This window comes from Aplidium turbinatum, chromosome 11 (genome assembly GCF_918807975.1).
Source record: "Aplidium turbinatum chromosome 11, kaAplTurb1.1, whole genome shotgun sequence".
Lineage (NCBI taxonomy): Eukaryota > Metazoa > Chordata > Ascidiacea > Aplousobranchia > Polyclinidae > Aplidium > Aplidium turbinatum.
This window is the reverse complement of record NC_137482.1, coordinates 2,779,082-2,798,094: the sequence shown is the minus strand read 5'-3', so window position 1 is coordinate 2,798,094 and position 19,013 is coordinate 2,779,082. Positions and strand designations below refer to the sequence as shown.

At 37.0% G+C, this 19,013-nt stretch overlaps 1 protein-coding gene across 1 annotated transcript; it reads left to right on the top strand.

Annotated features, from left to right (window-relative positions):
• The first annotated feature begins 212 nt into the window (after window positions 1–212).
• On the top strand, window positions 213–13,198 carry LOC145779886 (uncharacterized). The gene is made up of 7 exons (XM_082591558.1): window positions 213–322; window positions 935–1,165; window positions 3,736–4,026; window positions 7,329–7,550; window positions 7,915–8,169; window positions 8,675–8,807; window positions 11,472–13,198. Exons 1-7 carry the CDS (start codon window positions 289–291, stop codon window positions 11,689–11,691), a joined length of 1,386 nt encoding a protein of 461 aa, XP_082447684.1. The 5' UTR covers window positions 213–288; the 3' UTR covers window positions 11,692–13,198.
• The last annotated feature ends 5,815 nt before the right edge of the window (window positions 13,199–19,013 follow it).

The window sequence follows — 19,013 nt, the reverse complement described above, 5'->3', positions numbered from 1 at the left end:
TGGAGAACTTTTAAGTTTTAAAACTTGCAAATAAGTTACCTGTAATTACAACCGTGGCTGCAGCCTACTGAAGCGAAAGGTCCGTGGAGCAATGCATTTACCGTTTCAGTAGATTGAATTTATACAAAACAATTTATTTACATTTGGTTATTATTTGCATGTAACGTGTTTACATATAAATCACAAAATTATTGGTAAAAGTTGAACATAAAATTCAACAAAGACTATCCGAAGAGCTCAATGCAAGAACTTTGATTATAAAACGTTTTTGATTGTTTATCGTCAGCCATGGAATGTACAAAACTGTTCATCATAGTCCTTGGTAGGTATCATTTCTTTATACTGTATATACGTGGACAAATAAAAGACTAAAAAGTCAACAAATTAAAAATTCAGCAACTTCTGAAGACATGTCGCCACATGTTCCGCGAAAACCACGGTTCTCAATCAATTTAACTTCCAACATAAAAATGGACGCTTCCTGCATGTGGAGCTTTCGACTGCAGATGATGATTTGTTTCAAAGTAGCCAATTCTTCTCATCAATAATGTAGTCCAGTTGTTTCTTACGTCGGCCGATCGTGACTGGTGAGATTATAACTTTTGCAACTTGTCCTAGATGAAGAGACAGAAGACGAACTGTATGCTCTCTGATACCTTTTCAGTGAGCACCAGAGACATATCTCCCACATGGGGCGGAAAAAAGACCCACATAGGACCCACATAGGTGACCCACATAGGGTGGTAAAACGTTGACCTTCTTCCTCAAGCTCACACAAAAAATGTTTAGTTTAGAAACATCTGAAGTACAATGTTAAATTGGGTGGTATTAGTGTGACATTTGTTGCGGCAAATAAGCAAATATTGTATTGTTAAGATTAACATCCATTTCTGAAGTAATTTTACAACAGATGCTTTTTGAATTTTTCTTACAGCATTGACGGTCAGTGGAAAAGGCAATGCACAAAAAGATTTTGGACCAATAGAATACGACGCTAAGATCGGATTAATTAAAAGGTTTGGTAAATCGGAGGGGTCTGGAGTTGACAAAGTGAGCTTGCGCTGGAAGTTAAATGCAACTCGCTTTGACAGAAAGTTTATATTGATTCTACATTTCAATGGTATTAAAGACTATGACGATAATGACGAAATTCTTCTCCCGGATGGTAAGATATTAAGTGTCAGTATATATTTGTTCAAGCTGATGTATTGTAAAATGAGTTGAATGTAATTTTAATTTAAAAAATGTTGTATTGCGCACAGCCGCACAGGCGTAACCTTTGAGATTATTAACTTTTTATCTACAATATTATGCCTTGATCTATTAACGCAAAACTGCAGTATATATAAAGTGCACAGAGTTGAGAATATACTTTGGGTTCAAAACCAATAAAACATTTGGACCCTCAGAGAAAGACACCTTTAAAACAATAGGCACGTCTTCAGAAAAGAACGATTACAATAAAAGACGCTGACACCCATCACATCGGCTTGACGCTACATCAATCGTGTTCATACGAGCGTCAGAATTTTCCGCTAACCCACATGCACCAATGGAGAATGCCCTCTCTCTCTCTCTCTCTCTCTCTCTCTCTCTCTCTCTCTCTCTCTCTCTCTCTCTATCTCTCTCTCTCTCTCTCTCTCTCTCTCTTGTGAATGTGGTGTCGAGGAACAGATCGCAGACCACATCAACGATTGCACCATCTTCAAGCCACTTAATAGAAAAGATGTGCGTGTCTTGAATAATGAAACCAAAGACTGGCTGTACTAGCCTTCCAGTGTAGTCCGGGAACACCGTGAATGGAACACCATTGTGGTAAAAGAGTAGACCCTCGGCTTCAGCATGCGATGACGATGACAAGAAAACTAATAATTGCATAAGAAAGTATTAACAGAATTATCAAAAAAGAGAAAATTTTTCTCAAAAATTAGGACAAATTTGTCCCCAAAATGAATTGATTTGAGTGCAAAAGCACTGTAAAAAGAACACATTAGTTTTTCAAGTTCCCGGAATCCTTAGCAAGGTACCAAAATTATCTTGAGCCTTTGGGTCCAAATGTAACCACAAGACAGGGTCGTAGCCAGCATACAATTTCGAGAGAGGGCACAAGTAAATTGCAGATGTTGGTGGGTCTATTATAGCCTGACGGTTTGTCGCCGAAGGTGACACACCCAAGGAGTGTCCAGAGAGACTACCCAAAAATTAATTCGAAAAAATACCTTAAAAATGTCCATTCTGAGAAAATTTTCATCCTAAATTGATAAAAAAAAACTCCATCAATTTATGTTGTAACAGAGAGGGAAATTTTATTTCAATTAGCTCTGCATAAAACTAAAACAGCTGTAAGAATGAATAGATTAGGCCTATAATTGTTGGCTTAGTGGTAGACTTCAGTTAATTTGTCAATAAATACCTTTTGCACAAAATACAACACAGTACTTATCTTAAGTTTTCATATTAGATTGGAGGTGTACGCCGCACGTAAGAACAAACATTCGACATTAAAGTAGGCCCATCATCATCATTAAGTTCCTTCCTCTCGTCGAGGGTTGGAGGCAATAAAGCGCCAAGTTTCCCTGTTGTGAGATTTTTCTACTGCAGTTTTGTTATTAAGTCCTGACCAGTCTTCAATATTATTAGTCCAAATTCTTGGTGGTCCGCCCCTATTTCGTTTGATGTTCATTTTCCTTCTAGTTGCTGTCTTTGAATAGAATTATTGCGAATCATGTGGCCAAAATACTTCAATTTCTTGATTTAATTGTTTAAAGAATTTCACTCGACCACACTGGCTGACTATGCTGGCGTTCACTGGTTTTACTTTCTATCAGAAATGTTTTCGTTTTTTCTCTGTTTTACCTGTAACTTTCTGATTGGTTGAAACGCTGTTCCTTCAATTTCTGATTGATTCATTTGTTTCTTTATGTTTAAGTGCCGACCCCATAACGTAGACCGCTTTTTTATCTCATAAATTCCATGTTTTTGCATTTTTTCGTTGTACTTTTTACCTTACACGCCAAGTAAATTTGTTTTGTTTCAATAGCTCCTTGTATATACAAACAAACAGAGTAAATGAAATTGTCAAAACCATTAAAACAATATGCATTGGAATTTGCAGCTGTTAGTTAGATTATGACACAATTAGGATGATAGCGAAAGACCACACGCGGTCATCTAATCAGTTAACGCCCCATAACAATAAATCTAACCACACATTCATACACACAGATGTGCAAAGGCAGGCACACTCCTTCAATTAATAAAAAGGTTTGAGCCACTGGAAATATCATACCCTCTATAAAAGGTGGAAATATCCATCATTATTTACGCTTTCCACCCTTACCGCGAGAGATTTCCACCTATGAATTTCTACTCCAAGGTTTTCCCTTTTGACAATGTACTTATCACACTTTTGAGATGTGTGAACGAATTTTTGGTTGGTGGTACAATCCGTTGTTTAATTCCATCCTTTCCGCGAAAAATAATCACCCTTTAATCAATTTTCAACAAACTTTCCACCCTCTCCATGAACAGCGTGTGTGTTTCCACCACTCAGGGTGGATTAAATTTTAAAAGGTGGAAATATCCATCAGTTTTTTGTTTTCTACCCTTGCTGCAAGAGATTTCCGCCCATGGACATTTCCACCCCAAGATTTCCACCCTCTTGATTAACAGTGTATATTATTACTAAATGGAAATTACAGTAAATGCATTTTCGTTCTGTGTAATTTGTTGCAGACAAACGTTTAACAACTGAGGTAGGAAAAGCTTCAGGATGCTTAAAGTTCGCTTTCAAAAATCGACATCACTGTGTGGACGAATTGAACAAACTGTGCAGTCCGAAAAAAGGCTTTAACAACGTTACAAAAGATTCGATGGAGATTTCGCATTCGTCTAAGGCACGTTATGATGAGGAAACCGATTTCTTTTTCTATACATCTTTCACTCTTCACTATGTGTTTGTGTATTGCCGACGCGAAAATGATTTTAATGATGGCCAAAATAAGTCGTTGGAGAACTCCAACTCAAGTAAGTTAAATAAGTCTGTTTGGTCTTTTAAGCAATAACTGTGTTTGAATGGAATTAGCAATGTCATAAATCAATAGTTTATTACAAAATTGTAGGATACAAATGTTTCGTTACCGCAACTGCTTTCTGCAAGCACGAAGCTGCTGCGGAGAAATTCTTCTATTTAATTTAAAAAGCTTGTTTATGATCAGAACATGTTATAGTCCGGCTTTATGTTGGCAAATTAACTTCATATTTGAAACGCCTTGAATCGAAATTTATTTTCTCCTTTAATAAGACGGGTATGTTCTCATTTTAGTTCCATGTAATATTTCAAACTATCAAAGCAAAAAAGCGATATCACTTGCCGTGACATAGCAAGGACCCTTCAAGCATGCTCGAGAAAAAAAAATCGTTTAGGGGAAGGGAAGGTAATTTGATACACTTTTAACATTTTTGCCGGTTAACAGAAAATTACGTGACACAAACTATTGATTTTAGGCTGAAATGAAAGTCTGATCCCTTACACACTTTTTAAAAACATTTTCATTTTTCTATTTTTGTTACTTTTTTTTAATTGAAATTTTAAAAACATCACTCAAATGTACCAATTTACCTTCCACGGAAGGTAAATTGATACACCAGGAAGGTAATTTGATACAGTAAAACTAACACAGAAATCCCCTTTGACAGCAAAGCAATAAATGAAAATTTAATATGTGGTTGGTGTGCCTGGGTGCAAGGATGACTATTGAGATCTATGTGTGCGGCAAAGCTTCTGCAGTGGGATGGACATGGGAAGGATGATTGGCTGGAGTTCTTATTCAAGGAGGGTGCTTTGCGCTGTTCTGCTTTGCGCTTGACAGTAGATAGCGTTTAGGCCTACAAAAGCCTATATAATAGTTGTTTCCCAAAGTAGCAGGTGTAGTTAATAAAGACTAACTTATTTAAATCAACTAAATCAATAACATTTATTACAGTCACAAAAAAGAATTTAATATACTGTATCAATTTACCTTCTCCACATGTATCAATTTACCTTTTTCAAAAAAAGTTATAAAATTCTGATTTTTGTATGTTTGGATGCACATTGCAGATAAAACGTTACATGCCCTTGAAGCCTTATCAATGAACTGTCAAATGAGTTTGGTTTCATCTTTCAGGAACTTTTTTTTAATTTTCCAGACGAAAATAATCATGACTTATAAATTTTACAAAAATACTCAAAAAAACACACTTTTACAATTTTATGCCACAAAAGCACAAGTTAGCTGCATGGTGCAATTTTTATAGGCATTATTTTCACAGATCTTCCATCTAATGACAATATTTTTGACAAATATTTTTTGTACATTTCTGTAGGGGGGGGTGTATCAAATTACCTTCCGTATCAAATTACCTTCCCTTCCCCTACTAAATGCAAGAAATTTGGCACGGTCGCAACACCTTTAGCAAAGGGCCTACCCACTCATTACTTGATTTTGTGTTATTTTTTTTCCTTCAGCCTTTGAAGCTTCTGCAAAATGCTGTGCAGTGCTGGATTAATGCTACTGCAGACGTAGAGGTGGTTTCTCGCGCCGTAGGCGCGAAAAAACAATTTTGCACGGTGGCCCCCCAATCTAAAAGTGTCCAGGACCCCCCATCAGCAAAATCCGGCCCTGATTACTTGCATCAACTCATTTATGGAGTATTCGAATTCACTTGCTCTTTTTTGAACGTTCTCATATTTTAATATTTATCTATTCCTGCAGGTATGGACCAGTAGTGCACAGGAGCGGGAGTTTTGAAATATTTAGACCCGGTGTCGGAGCGGATCCATAGTCTGAAATTTTTGGCAAAAACAAAAGCCGTATTAGAGCCGGAGTCTTATTTTTTGCCAGTTGATACTCTTAACATGGGCCTACAAATATTTGCGGTGTACTCGAAACAGTTGTTTTTGTGTACTTTTATGGTTTTATTTTTCAAGCAGTAATTTTTTTACTTAAAAAGATGCTTTTCTTTTCATGGCAAGGAATAGGGAAGATGTAAGTGTGGTAAACGTAGTCGGGTATAAAAATTTGGATTGTGATTTATGGTTTGCGTGTAGAGTCGGATTGGAGTTCGAAGTCAATATTTCCAATATATTTGAAGCAGGAGTAGATTTCGAGTCAGACTTCGGAGTTGAAGTGGAGTAAGAGTCTAGAAAACCTGACTCCGTACGCGTGTTTGTAACCTGCAGGTCCCTGCGGCAGATGAAGTTTACAATCAATCAGAAGGCAAGATTATAATCAGCTCATTGCAGTCATGCGACTCATATACGTTAAAAAGTAAATTAAAGTCGTCGTCACCTGCTTGGCTTAGAGGTTAGGGAATAGTCGTTTCAATGATGTGAGTTCGATTCCTGCCATTACTCTTTTTCTTCGTTAACTACCAAACAAAGTTCAAAGCAAAAATTAAGTCTCTGACTGAGTGCTGGAAAGTCCATGATGCTGCAGTCAGCTGGTTCATATAAGAAAATTGTCTTATGTTTAAAGTGTCTACCGGTCAAAATACCCCATCTGCTACAGCGAACTAGAGATTACAAAATATACGCACCCCATACACTTCTGCTAAGAAATGTGAGTTGGCTTGATTATGTCGACCTTCATGCCTATGCAATAACGAGGTTTTTAAGTGACCTTGCGTAACCTACATTGTCGTCGCATGTTCAATGTTGCCAAATTGATAATGGTGAATGTTGTAACGCGAGGCTACCGGACGGCATAAACAAAAAAAGTTTTATCCATCATAACTTTGGTTTAAAACATGCTTGCAATGGAAAGTCATGGTACTTCTTGAAACATGCAAAACCTAAATAAAATCTCCAAAGTAACATATTAAACAAGTGAATAAAAAAATAACAGTTAACCTCTCAAGTACATGTAGCTCCACACAGAGTGAAATTTACATGACTTTTGACTCTTTTTTATTTCTTTAAAAGTAATGTCTTAAAAGACATTATTGACCCAAAAAGAATGTCTAAAAAGACATTATGAAAAGCAACTACGGACAAAGGCCAGTGTTTCGATCTTCCGATCTCTTCAGCGTAGTAAAGTGAAAGTGGAAAGTATAGTATCAAAACCATATATCAAAAGTACAGTATATATATATCAAAACCATATATCAAAAGTATAGTATCAAAACCCTTGTATCATGGGCCAATCTTATGGATGTTTGCTGGTACACCCCTTCATTTTCTTTGAATTTTAACATATTAAAGTTTGCTAAACCAAACTATTAAAGTTTCTTGGTTTGTGGAACACGCGCAGAAAAAATATTTATTAAATGTTTGCTTTCAATGCTAGATAGAAACGATCCCAGTGAACAAGGGTGTTCCGTTCAACAACAGCTCAACGCGACCACTGGGCATATACAATTTCAACGAGACGAAAACACTGAAGAAAGTGATGCGAGAAATTGTTCTTGGAAATTTAACCCTGCACTTACCAAAGACGCTTTTCTATTAATCCTTAAAGTCAACTACATACGCAACTATGAAATGAACGACGACTTGATTCTTGCAGATGGTACAAAACGTTCAAAATTGGTAGCAGTGTCATTTTTACTTGATTAGGTACTTGTTGTATTATTAGATTTTAACATTGCTTCTGAAATAGACTTGAATGACCGAATGTGCTATGTTGATTTATGACAACAAATGCGTTAATTTTGCCTGCGCTCCATGAACAAGACTTTGACTTCAACTTAACACTAAGTTTATTTAATTATTTTCTGAAATAAGGTATTTTTTTCAGCCAAATTTTGAAATAACCAGTTTATTTTATATTATGCAAATGCCAACATTTGATGAATGCAAAATAGCAGTACTATTTTATATTGGAAAATAAAACTAAAAATATTTCAGATGGCCACTTTAAAACTTAATTTCAGGAATGAGACTTTCCATGGACGCTAACCATTTTCCTAAATGCATAAAGTTTGCTTCAAAAAATAAACACAGTTGTGTGAGTGACATTGACAAGCTTTACTGTCAAGAAACCAACACAAGAAACATCACATCACCTTCTATAGAAATGTCACTTTCCAGTAAACCAGACTTGGACGAAAACGGAAAGTTCTTTTATTTGGAGTTTCATATCGATTACACGTTTATTTATTGCCAGGCATCCATAAAATCAAACGAAGGTGAGTGGTTTCAGGTAGTGATGTGTAACTTTATAATACAAGATATTGGAAATAATAATTACTATATATAAATTACTACTCAGATAAAAGCAATTTTGAATACTGAAAGTTTAAATGTTTGAAAGTTTGCCATAAGTTTTGTGTCGTACGTAATCGGGTTAAGGACATGCATTATCATTTCAGACGTCAAAATCCCTCTTTTTACATCGATTCAACGTCTGCAAAAATTGAATCAATGTATAAATGACACATTTTGCAGTCTGTGATAGCACACAAAACGGCAGTAAAACAAGTTGAATGCTTCTGCTTCTACTTTTTCATTCATTAGATGAGCGTTGCCTTGTCACATTTTAGGTTTCTTTCTGTCTTTAATTTCTTTCTATTTTTCATTGCACAAAATTTTCACTCAAAAATAAATCAATACGATAAACATGCTGCAAATGATAAATTCATTTTCCAATAACTCAAAACCCACAGCTTTGTATTTCTGTTATTGCCTTTTCAGAAAAAAACCAACAGGTCAAACGTTTGTCAGCAAAGAAAAAAGCCTGTACTCCTGCGATTGCCGCTGCTGGTTGTTTGGGTTTCATCGTTGTTGTTTGTGGGATTGCAATCGTAATTCTTTGCATTCAGAAAAGGTAAATTTAATCAAGACGAAAGCGCAAAATAACAAAAGGCATTGTAAAACTTCTGCAGCGTCATTTGCCGATGGTTTTCCTCTCGGAAAGGAGAATACCGGTCTATAACGTCTAATAACGTTGCAAGAACGTTAAGAAAGTATTTGGTTACAAGAGTAGGAGCTTGTTGCTTGATCGATTCAGACTCAATAAATCAAAACACATTGAACGATTGCAAGTATGATTGAGGCAGACAGAGGAGGGAGAGTAGGCAAACAATAAGCTCCTACTCTTGTAACCAGTATTGTTAATTGGAAAGACATAATTATTAATAGCATATAAGCCTTGAGCCACATAAACCACCTCAGTGGTCGAATAGTTTCCTCTTCGGCTCTGATACTGGTAGACCTGAGTTGGATTCCAGGTCGAACCGAAGACTTTAACAACGGTACCGATTGTGTTCTTTCTTGCATAGCGCAGTGAGAATGAATCCGGTAATAATGTGATGACATCGGAAAACTGACATAAAATTAAAAATGTGTCCTGTCGCTAAAAGACCTAAACAGTTGTAGAGCGACAATAAATAAATCCATAACATCATTATTATTGTGTTTATGCTTGCATAAAGCAGCGAGGGCAATCTTGGTGAAAATATTGGCACACTTGAAAGCATTGACATCATTGACTGTGTTATGACAAAGATGAATGAAGTACGTCATTATTGTTTCAAGAGAACATGCCACTCCAATAGTCAACTAATTGTTCGGTACGAAGTACAATAAATACTTCATTTTTCCTAACCGCTTAAAAACAATTTTTAAGCACCGATATAATGTTGATGATTGATTTTCCTGTCGTATCTCGGCCTATGCTTGGTAGTTGGAGATTTATATCAAGTTGTCTGGAAGGCAAGGAAGCCGATCTTCGTATCGACTTTCAGGGGTGTCTAAGTGTTCTACCAAAGACACAGCCGAATGCTCTTGAGCGGTGTCGAACTGGCGCCATCTCGAACATCATATCAAGACTCTCGCCACTCTACTGTACAACCAACTGATGATGATAATTAATCTCAGATGATTGATGAATTGTTATGCAATAAAGTTACAGCATAACAGTAAAATGGCACAGCACGCAAAAAGGTCACACCTTAACAAAACATTAATCAAATATTATAGGGGAGATGTTCCACCAACGGACAGGGTACGACCAACGGACCACCCTTCTATTTCTTAAAATAAAAGTTGGAAGCACGAAAAATGTTATTGTGGTATCAAGATTAACCTTTTTGGGTTTGGAAATCTTCCTTGCGGGGACCTGTGATTTTTTTTCATATTGTTATGAAGGAAAGTATGTTTTACAAGGTAGAAAGTAAATTTTGAACATTTTTTTTCTGCAATTTTTTTCACCCATCGGTTTATTTTTTCAAGACTATTTTTTGTTTGCTGATTGCGTATTCATTGATTAATTAAATTGCAATGAGTTAAATGTTTAAATTTTATCCATCATTAAACTAGGTCATAAAATCCAAGAACTATCATGTATCTGACCAACGGACCACCCACCTGTTTGACCAGTGGGTCACTAGCTAATTGTTCAACAACGTCTTTCTTTATGTAGTCAGACTAAACATGTCAAAAATTAAAACAACTAGCAATAAAACAGGGTTGTTTACTTCTGAAAATCTCAACAAAGCTGTCGAAGATGTTTTGAAACAAAATATTTCTGTTCGAAACTCGGTGAAAAAATATGATATATCACGAACAACGTTGGCTCGTTATGTTAAAGAATGAATCAATGGATAGTGAGAAAACTACTGCACCAACACCCGTGGCATCTACAAAACACCTGTCTCATAGCCTATCTTACAGTTTTCTGCAACTTTAGAAAAATATGAGATTTAAAAAGAGTAAAATAAACACCAAAAACCCTTGAATCTCATATTATCAAATTGAATTGAATATGAAAATATGAAATGAAATTTCATAATAAAAGCATGTTTCTAGTGCTTGTTGCTTATGTTGTTGTGTTGTTTGTATGTTGTTCGTGTATTAAATAGTCCAAAATAAGCACCAGTGCATCAGCTTTTTGCCAAGTAGAAGTGACCCGTTGGTCGAATAGCAGTGGCCCGTTGGTCGTATAGGGGTTTGACCAACGGGGCACTTTTTATTATCATTTAAAAGTTATTTTTCGGCAGTTAGTAGTTGGAAAATTAAAAAACTTTTTTGGCTGAATATACCAGGGTATGTAACCTACTGTTATGCCAAAAAAGGAGGATGCATGACCTTTGTATGGAGAGAAAATAACAAATATGTGAAAAATGACCCGTTGGTGACACATCTCCCCTACTACATGTTACAAGTAAATGATAGCGGAAAGCTGCGAAGTAACCGATAACGAAATAAAAACATTGTATCATCCTGGACTCGGTAAAATTGCTGAAGTTGTCGATTTCATTAATTTGCGGCTTCCCCCCGTTTTCTTTTTAATCGGCATTACCAAACGTTTTTGAATTTGCTCACCAGCAAATCAGTTGAAAAATCACTTCAAATTTTCAGAGTTGTCGGTATAAATTGGCTTTCATATAGCGGCAAACTAAACAAGTTCAACAGTTAAATAATATGTTAATGTAGCTTATGGCATATTTAGTGTCTGTCTGTTGTGTTAATGCCGCTTGTACTTTTGCAGGACAGCACAGCAATTGAATAACCAGCTGAAGATATCACTTAGTGGCTATAACAACAGCATTGAAGCTTCAGCTGGAGGGAGCCAACCTCCTTCTAGTGAGAATGAACAAAGGGCCTCCACCAGCAAAGATGCATCTTACAGTGTTGTATTGAAAAAGCAAGTTGTCGACAACATTCTCTATGAACCTTTAAAGACGGCGCAGCAAAGCAAAAACCAATAGATGTCTTTCTTCATAGTTTGTCTACTTTTTGTTGGACCAGTAGCCTAATTTTATTTTGCGAACTGTGTAGCAGTAGAATTGTTTTACTGACTCAGCTCTGGTCTGTTCTGGAAGTTCTCTCTTCAATATTCACTAAAAGCGGATACCTGGATAATGGCAAAAACACATAATTTGACTTTTCACAATGTGCATATTTTCATCACCAGCAGATAGAGGCGTTCACCCAAAATAACTTATAGCTTGTCAAATCAATTTGCAAAATCAACGATACACTTGAAAGCATTTGCTGTCTTAAAACCAGGGTATGGGATGGAATGGAATGGAAGACGTTTTTTCCATCTTCCATCCTGAGATTTTCTTCCATTCCATCTCTATTCCATCTTAGAAATCTTCCATTACATCTCAGAAATCTCTTCCATCTTCACATTTTGTGATCTCCGCGTTGAATATGCCACAAATAAACCTAAAAACCATAGGCTAAATTTAAGCTAATTGTCATTGGCCCTCCCGAGTGGTGCAGAGTCAATCCTTCCCCACACACGCTGTGTTTGCTTGAAAAAGGTTTCCGAGAACACCGAATCAGTTTGCGCCTTAGTTGGCGACCACTCTATGAGCTAGGCTATTATAACCCAAAACGCCAACATCGGTTTACGTTGGTTTAATGTTGATGTTGATCTATTGATGATCCCATTTCCGGAGGGCACAATGACTAGCTGACAACTGTCCTCATGCGGTCAGATTATTCCAAACTCATCACTCACCAGGCTACTCAACCGGCAAGCCTTCATGGTGAAGTTTCCGACTCCGTTGGTACTGGAACCCTCGAAGCAAAACTCGAAATCGTCGTCTGAAAAATTTAATTTAAGCTAATTCTTGATATAACGTTAGAAAGTTAATGATGGAATTGAGATGGAATGATGGAAGATTGTCTTCCATCCCATCATCAAGATCTTCCATTCCTTTCCATCCTTGACATTTTCCATCTTCCATCCCAAAATCTGTCTTCCATTCCGTTCCATCTTCCATTCCATTCCATCCCATCCCATTCCCTGCTTAAAACGAAGATGTCATTATTGTTCAAAGAGCAACGTGCACTATTCATCCTTGGCACTGAAAATGTGACAAAATACTGTCGCCAAACAACTTTGTTTATTATAGATTTACAGTAAGCAAACCCAGGCATTTTCACCATTTTCCTTAATGATTGTTGATCCCCTTCAGATTTCCATCTGAAATTCCGAGGTGTGGCAAAGGCTGCAATGCAAATTTGGTGTGTATGATTAAGTTTTAAAAATTATTTTGTGTATTTAATCTATTCCGCAATAGTCTGGACTGTGGACTCGATCGGTTTCAATTCGAATCCTCGATTAAGTTCATGAAGTGTTTGCAATGCAAATCACAAAACCTTAATTAATAAATGTTTTTAAATTCACTCTAGACGTTACAGATAGTATTTATGCTAGGGTGATCCAAAATATATTTGTTGACTTTCAAAAATTTACTTGTTATTGCCACTGGTGGATTTATAGAATATAAAAAAAAGAAGTAAATAATTGAACTTACAGGCCTTTGCTTAGAGTAGGCACTTAACATAAAAAGTTTTGATAAGACATTGGACCAACCAGAAGTTACAGAAACAGCCTTTCAACCAATCAGAAGTTACAGGAACAGCGTTTCAACCAACCAGAAAGTTACAGGTAAAACAGAGAAAAAACGCACATATTTCTAATAAAAAGTAAAATCAGTGAACGCTCCGCTGTTGCCAGTGTGGTCTAGCGAGTTAAGGCCAGGAAATACATTTCGATGACGTGGGTTCGATTCCCACCCTTGTCATAACACTTTGTTCTGTAATTACCAAACAAAGTTCAAAGTAGGATCAACTTTCTGGATAAATGCGAGAGGGTGACAATTAGACGGTAGTCACATAAACATATGTTCTGATTAGTTGGCGGAGTCTTACAGCGAATTGTCATGTTTGAGTCGCTACCATTCCTTAGTGCGGTAGCAGAGAGCCCAGAACAACCAAACTTGTGGCGGCCGCTAATGGTAGATACTACATTTGTTAATAAGTCAAATTCTGTGTCAAGGCTATGTAATGTAAAGGTGGTCTCACACTTAATTCCATGTGTCTGGGATGAGACAATACCGTTTTCATTATACTAAGCCTTCGGCGCCAGGAAGAGTAGAGTGGCCAGTTCCTTTCTCTCCGCCGCCTTCCCTTCAGAAATTACGCCAACTCAATTTATTAGACCTTAGTTAGAGGTGAGGGGTGAGCAATTCAAATTGTGTTTACGAGAATTCTGTTGCTACAGCGTGTCTCGCAGTTGGTTTATTTATAATTCTTAAACGCTTGCTTGAAGGCGAAGAAAAAGAACGCCTGCTGAGTGCTGATGTTATACAAATATACCACGAATGTGTAAGTCTAGAAAATACTTTGAGAGAAAATAATAATAATTTAAGAGGTTTTGTCTTCTGTTACCAAATCTTTGCTTTTATTCATTTGCTTCACAATAAGGAACTAGCCCCCAGTCTATGACTAACGGCTGCAATTCAAATATGCCAAAACGTTTCTTAGATTTGGTCGTGTAGTACGCAAGTTAAAGATGATTGTTTTTATGAATTTTTTTCACTAAGAGTTAAACTGAATGCTAAAGTCGGTGGTCGATAGTCTGTGGCAAAATTAGCACTGCACTACCGACAAGCCCAGACTCACGGGCAAAACACAGTGTCTATCTCTGTCAATTCTTGCAACAATCGGCTAAGAAACATATTCTGTGAGACTGTTGGCGTAAGAGAATGTGTCATTTTCAAAACTATACCCCTACGCACTCTTCTAAATGTGTGTGAACAATTGTACATGCATCCTGTCCAAACTGCGTCATGGAGGCTACGCTTTCAAAGGTGGAGTTGGTGTACACTTATTCAGCTGCGTAATGTGTAAGTTTAGTTGGTTGGTTTTGAATCTTTATCCTCGGAATGACAAAGCCTTGATTGGTTATTCCTGGTAGTTTTGCATACAAGTAAAGGCTCTTGACGCAGTGCCGGTTACCGAGATTGACAGAGTAAAATTTCCAATTGTTGAAGTCTTGTTGCAAGGGAATTATTCCATCCATTAGGTGCCGCTGAATGGAGAGCAGTCCTTAGAATGCGTTGCTCAAGCGCACACCTCGAGAGTCGAACCAGCGCCGCTTGGTCTAGTTTGACAAAATTGTATGGTAGTTGCAGATTATCAAAAAAAAAATTGGTAAAATTTTTTGTTAGGAATGTATACTAAAGATGCTTAATTGTTTGGTTGATGTGGATGTTTTTAGCCTTGGATTGGAAAGATTCCTGAGAGTTCAACCGTGATAATTTCGCAAACTTGTGGAGACTTGAACCACTAACACAGGCCCGGTTACCGAGATTAACAGAAGAATTTCCGCTTGTTGTTGAAGTGTTGTCTGTAACTTCATTCAATAGGTGCCACTGAAACAAAAGTTGCCCTACAAACCTCTTGCTTAAGCGCGTACCCCAAGTGTCGAACCAGCGTTGCTTCCTTTTACGGTTTTTTAGTCCACAAAGTCTGATGCTTGAACTGAGCCATCTTGATGAGCTTTATCTGTCACATGCAAGGATTAGAACTAGTGTTAACCCATATTTTGATTGTATAGTATTGCAGGACAAAAGTTGTAGCCTAGTAATTCTGAGGAAGAAGGGAAGCCTGTAACAACCGTATTGCGACAGTATACAAACATCTACGTTTCATGAATACTTAAATTCTTTATTGACCAACAATTATGAGTTGTATCAGTTTGTTTTTCATCATAGTTGGTAAGCTGTAAATTTATTCCTAGCCTATTCGTTTAATCCGGTAGCCCTATGTAATTGTTTGGTTACGTGATTTCATTGAAATCTGCAAGTAATTTGCTGAACAACATGACATTACTTTTACATGTAATTATACTGTAGAAGCTCTTTTGGTACTGGTGTGAAATAATGTATTATTATTATTACTATGTTGTTCAAACCTATCTGCCACGCCTAAAACCTTTACTGGCAAGGTATCGATTCACGTTCTTGAGAACATTAAGTATTTGGGTGTCTAACTGTCTATATCAACTCCTCTTTAATGGACAACAATGACGTACTAAGAAAAGTTAAATCTCTTTATTGCACAACAAAAAAAAAAGTAAGGAATAAATATGGTCAATGTTCACAAGACTACAAATTTGTAGTTTCGCTCTATTGCACATCTTTTTGTGCATGTCAATTATGACACAATTACAGTACTTCAAGATCCAGTTCTGTTTTTCGTTCAACAGGTTCAGAATTGCCTATTATAGCCTATACCCAGACAGCAAAACCCGTCATTTTTTTTATTGATTCAACGTATGTAAACGTGTTTCGAATTTTATGCAATATGCTTTGTTCTGCTAATGTAGTTGAATGTCAGGTTGAAGTAAATGTTATCAATCCTTAAACTAAACAAACGAACAAACACCAAATCAACATTCTACCATTTTAATACTTCATTGCTACATCACTACCTTAACCTCAAATACTTCACGAACTCAAAAGTCACCACTATTTAAACCGTCCCAAATGGTTACAATCCTTTGACTCTATTTGCCCCACAAAATTTTGTTTCCTGTATAGCGCTGTATTCAGTTGTAATTTGTTGTTGCGCTGCATATAGTTTGTAGCTGCATAGCATTAAAAAGCAAACAATTTCAAAGCTAATTAGTGCCCTAAATGTATTCCTTCAGTTCTTGGTCATAACTTAAAGCAAGATTAGTTGCCATTTTTTGCGGTTTTAATATGACCGAGCAAGACATCGAAACATAGTTTACTTATGTTTTGTTGCAGTTTACTGTATTTATTGTCGCTCTACAACAGCTTATATGTATTGGTCTCATTTTTAATTTTATATCATATCTAGAATATCTTCACATTATTACCCGACTTATTGTCACTGCGTTATGCAAGAAAGAATACAACCGGTACCGTTTTTAAGGTTTGGTATGACCAAACTTGGAATCGATAAACTTACCAGCACTAGAACCGATGGCAGGGGCTCCGGACACTTCCTGAGAGTGGGGAGGGGGTAATTTAAGCAGGGGTGGGAGCGATGTTTTGACATCGACAGGGGGCTTATTGGATTATCGCATCACATATACTTCTGGGAGGTCGCCCCTCAGACCCACTTCGCATTACTAAAAGCTTCAGTTTCTTATACAGTGTCTTAGACGGCATGTTAAGCACCGAAGGCGCAAAATTTTTGCCTTTAAGCACAATTTAAAATCGAAAAATTATTTCAACGAGTCTGAAATCGCGAGCAAAAGCTCTTTAACAATTGCCACATTTTTTAAAGTTTTGAGACAATTTTGACTGGAAGAGGGGATGTGCGCAAAAGTCCTTTTCTGTATTCTTCCTTGTCTCAAGTCCTCCAAATTTTGCACTTCAGATGTTAAAAGGTTAGATTTAAAAGGTCAAAAGCGTTAAGGTCGAATCTATAGCTTAATTTACAATTACATAAATACAACACAATAACCTGTGCCCTAACATCCACAGTAAAAGCAAAAGTTTCAGCATCTTGGGTCTAGGTATGCACTCATAAAAAAAGCAAAAATGCATTAACTTGTACAACAACTGAAAATAGGGAGACATCTTGATCGAAACAACAGGAAGGCCTACCATCGGCGACGTGTAAGAAATAAAACTAAACAAAATATGCCATAACACCCAGGTAATACCCTGTGCCAAAATCTCACAAAAACTACAAAGAAATAACATTATAAACGAGTACTTCAACTCAAACAAAACAATGTGCGCACTCTGCTTCTATTCTAAGCAGAACAGTCAGAAGTCCCTAAAAACTTTAAATCTTTGTGCATGGTTGAAAACAAATTCTTTGCAGATTTCATCTACACTTAGTTCATCCAAATACACTTGATGGGCATGGCACATGGCAATGGAATTGAGTCTTAAAGCAGTCATTGTGCTTCGGAGCCATGTTTTTAAGCGGCGTAGCGAGCTAAACGATCTTATACCTTCTGCAGAAAAAGGGCCATTGACCAATAGCAATCTTACAAGTTTTTCCAAACTGGCATACAACTCTTTGACAATAGGTTTAATTCCCATTAACTTGTTTAGAACATCGCACACATACTTGATCGGCCCAAATTTCTGATGGAAGTGGCTTAAATCTTGGTCCGAAATTTTCTCGTCGAAGCCATATCGTTCCAACGCTGTAACAGCACTGTCGTTGACTGTGCCAGATACTAAAACTTCTTCAAGCATTTGGCGAGTGTTGATTCCTTCGCTGTTTTAAGCGGTGGGTGAGGCCTTGCACTATGCTGTCAATAGATGCAAAGACTGCCTTCTGTAATGAGAAGCGAGGTCATGAAAGCACTTTGCTTACAGCGCTTTCTTGAAATTAGCTCAGCCTATAAGCTATCTATACTTGCTGCTGAAATTCCTTGTATAACTGCATAAATTGTTCTTCATTTCTAACACTCTGGTAATTAACTTTTGAGTTTTCAACCAGCTCCATCATGTCGCTGATGGTATAAGACTTGATCTGCAACAAGCCAGTTATCTTTTCAAGTAGTTTGAATAAAACTAGGCAAAGCTGCAACGCAAAGTATGTATTGCCTTGCAATAATTGGGAATAAAGGTCAATTGATTTCGCATTGTTGAAGTTTTGAAGTGTGTTTAGCAAGGTTCCGTAGTTTGACAACACTGAAGAAATGGCCGATACACGCGTCAGCCATCTTTTTTGCCCCAAAGTGTGCAAGGTATGGTGAGATTCCTCCTGCAGGGCGATTTTAAACTTGCCAGACTGATTTTGCAATAATTTTGAACAAAACACAAAAGTAAAAAAATATTAAAAATGAAGTTTTTATCTCTTCATTATTGAGGGGGGAGGTAATTTTGCATTAGTTACACCCCACTTCAATTGGTGGGGGGGGGGGGGGTAATCAAACTCCGGGCCCCCTCTAACGGAGCCCATGAACGAAGGCGATTACCACTCTGCATCTCATCTGGTTCTTCAACCATTACGCCATCGAACTGATATTTCAGCAAATAAAATGTCATTTTGATAGATTGTATTAATTAATATTTGAGTTGAATTGAAATGTTTTTGTACACAGTTTACACAATCAATGGAATATGCAAGTCGCAAATATGCTCCGGTACAGTGAAATTGAACACCACGGCTGGGTACATAATCTTCAACCCAAATAAGCCTGGGAATGGAAGAGACATCAAGAATTGTACCTGGTCATTTTATACACCTTTCTTTGGAAGAAATTTTATGTTGAGTTTACACTTGATAAACA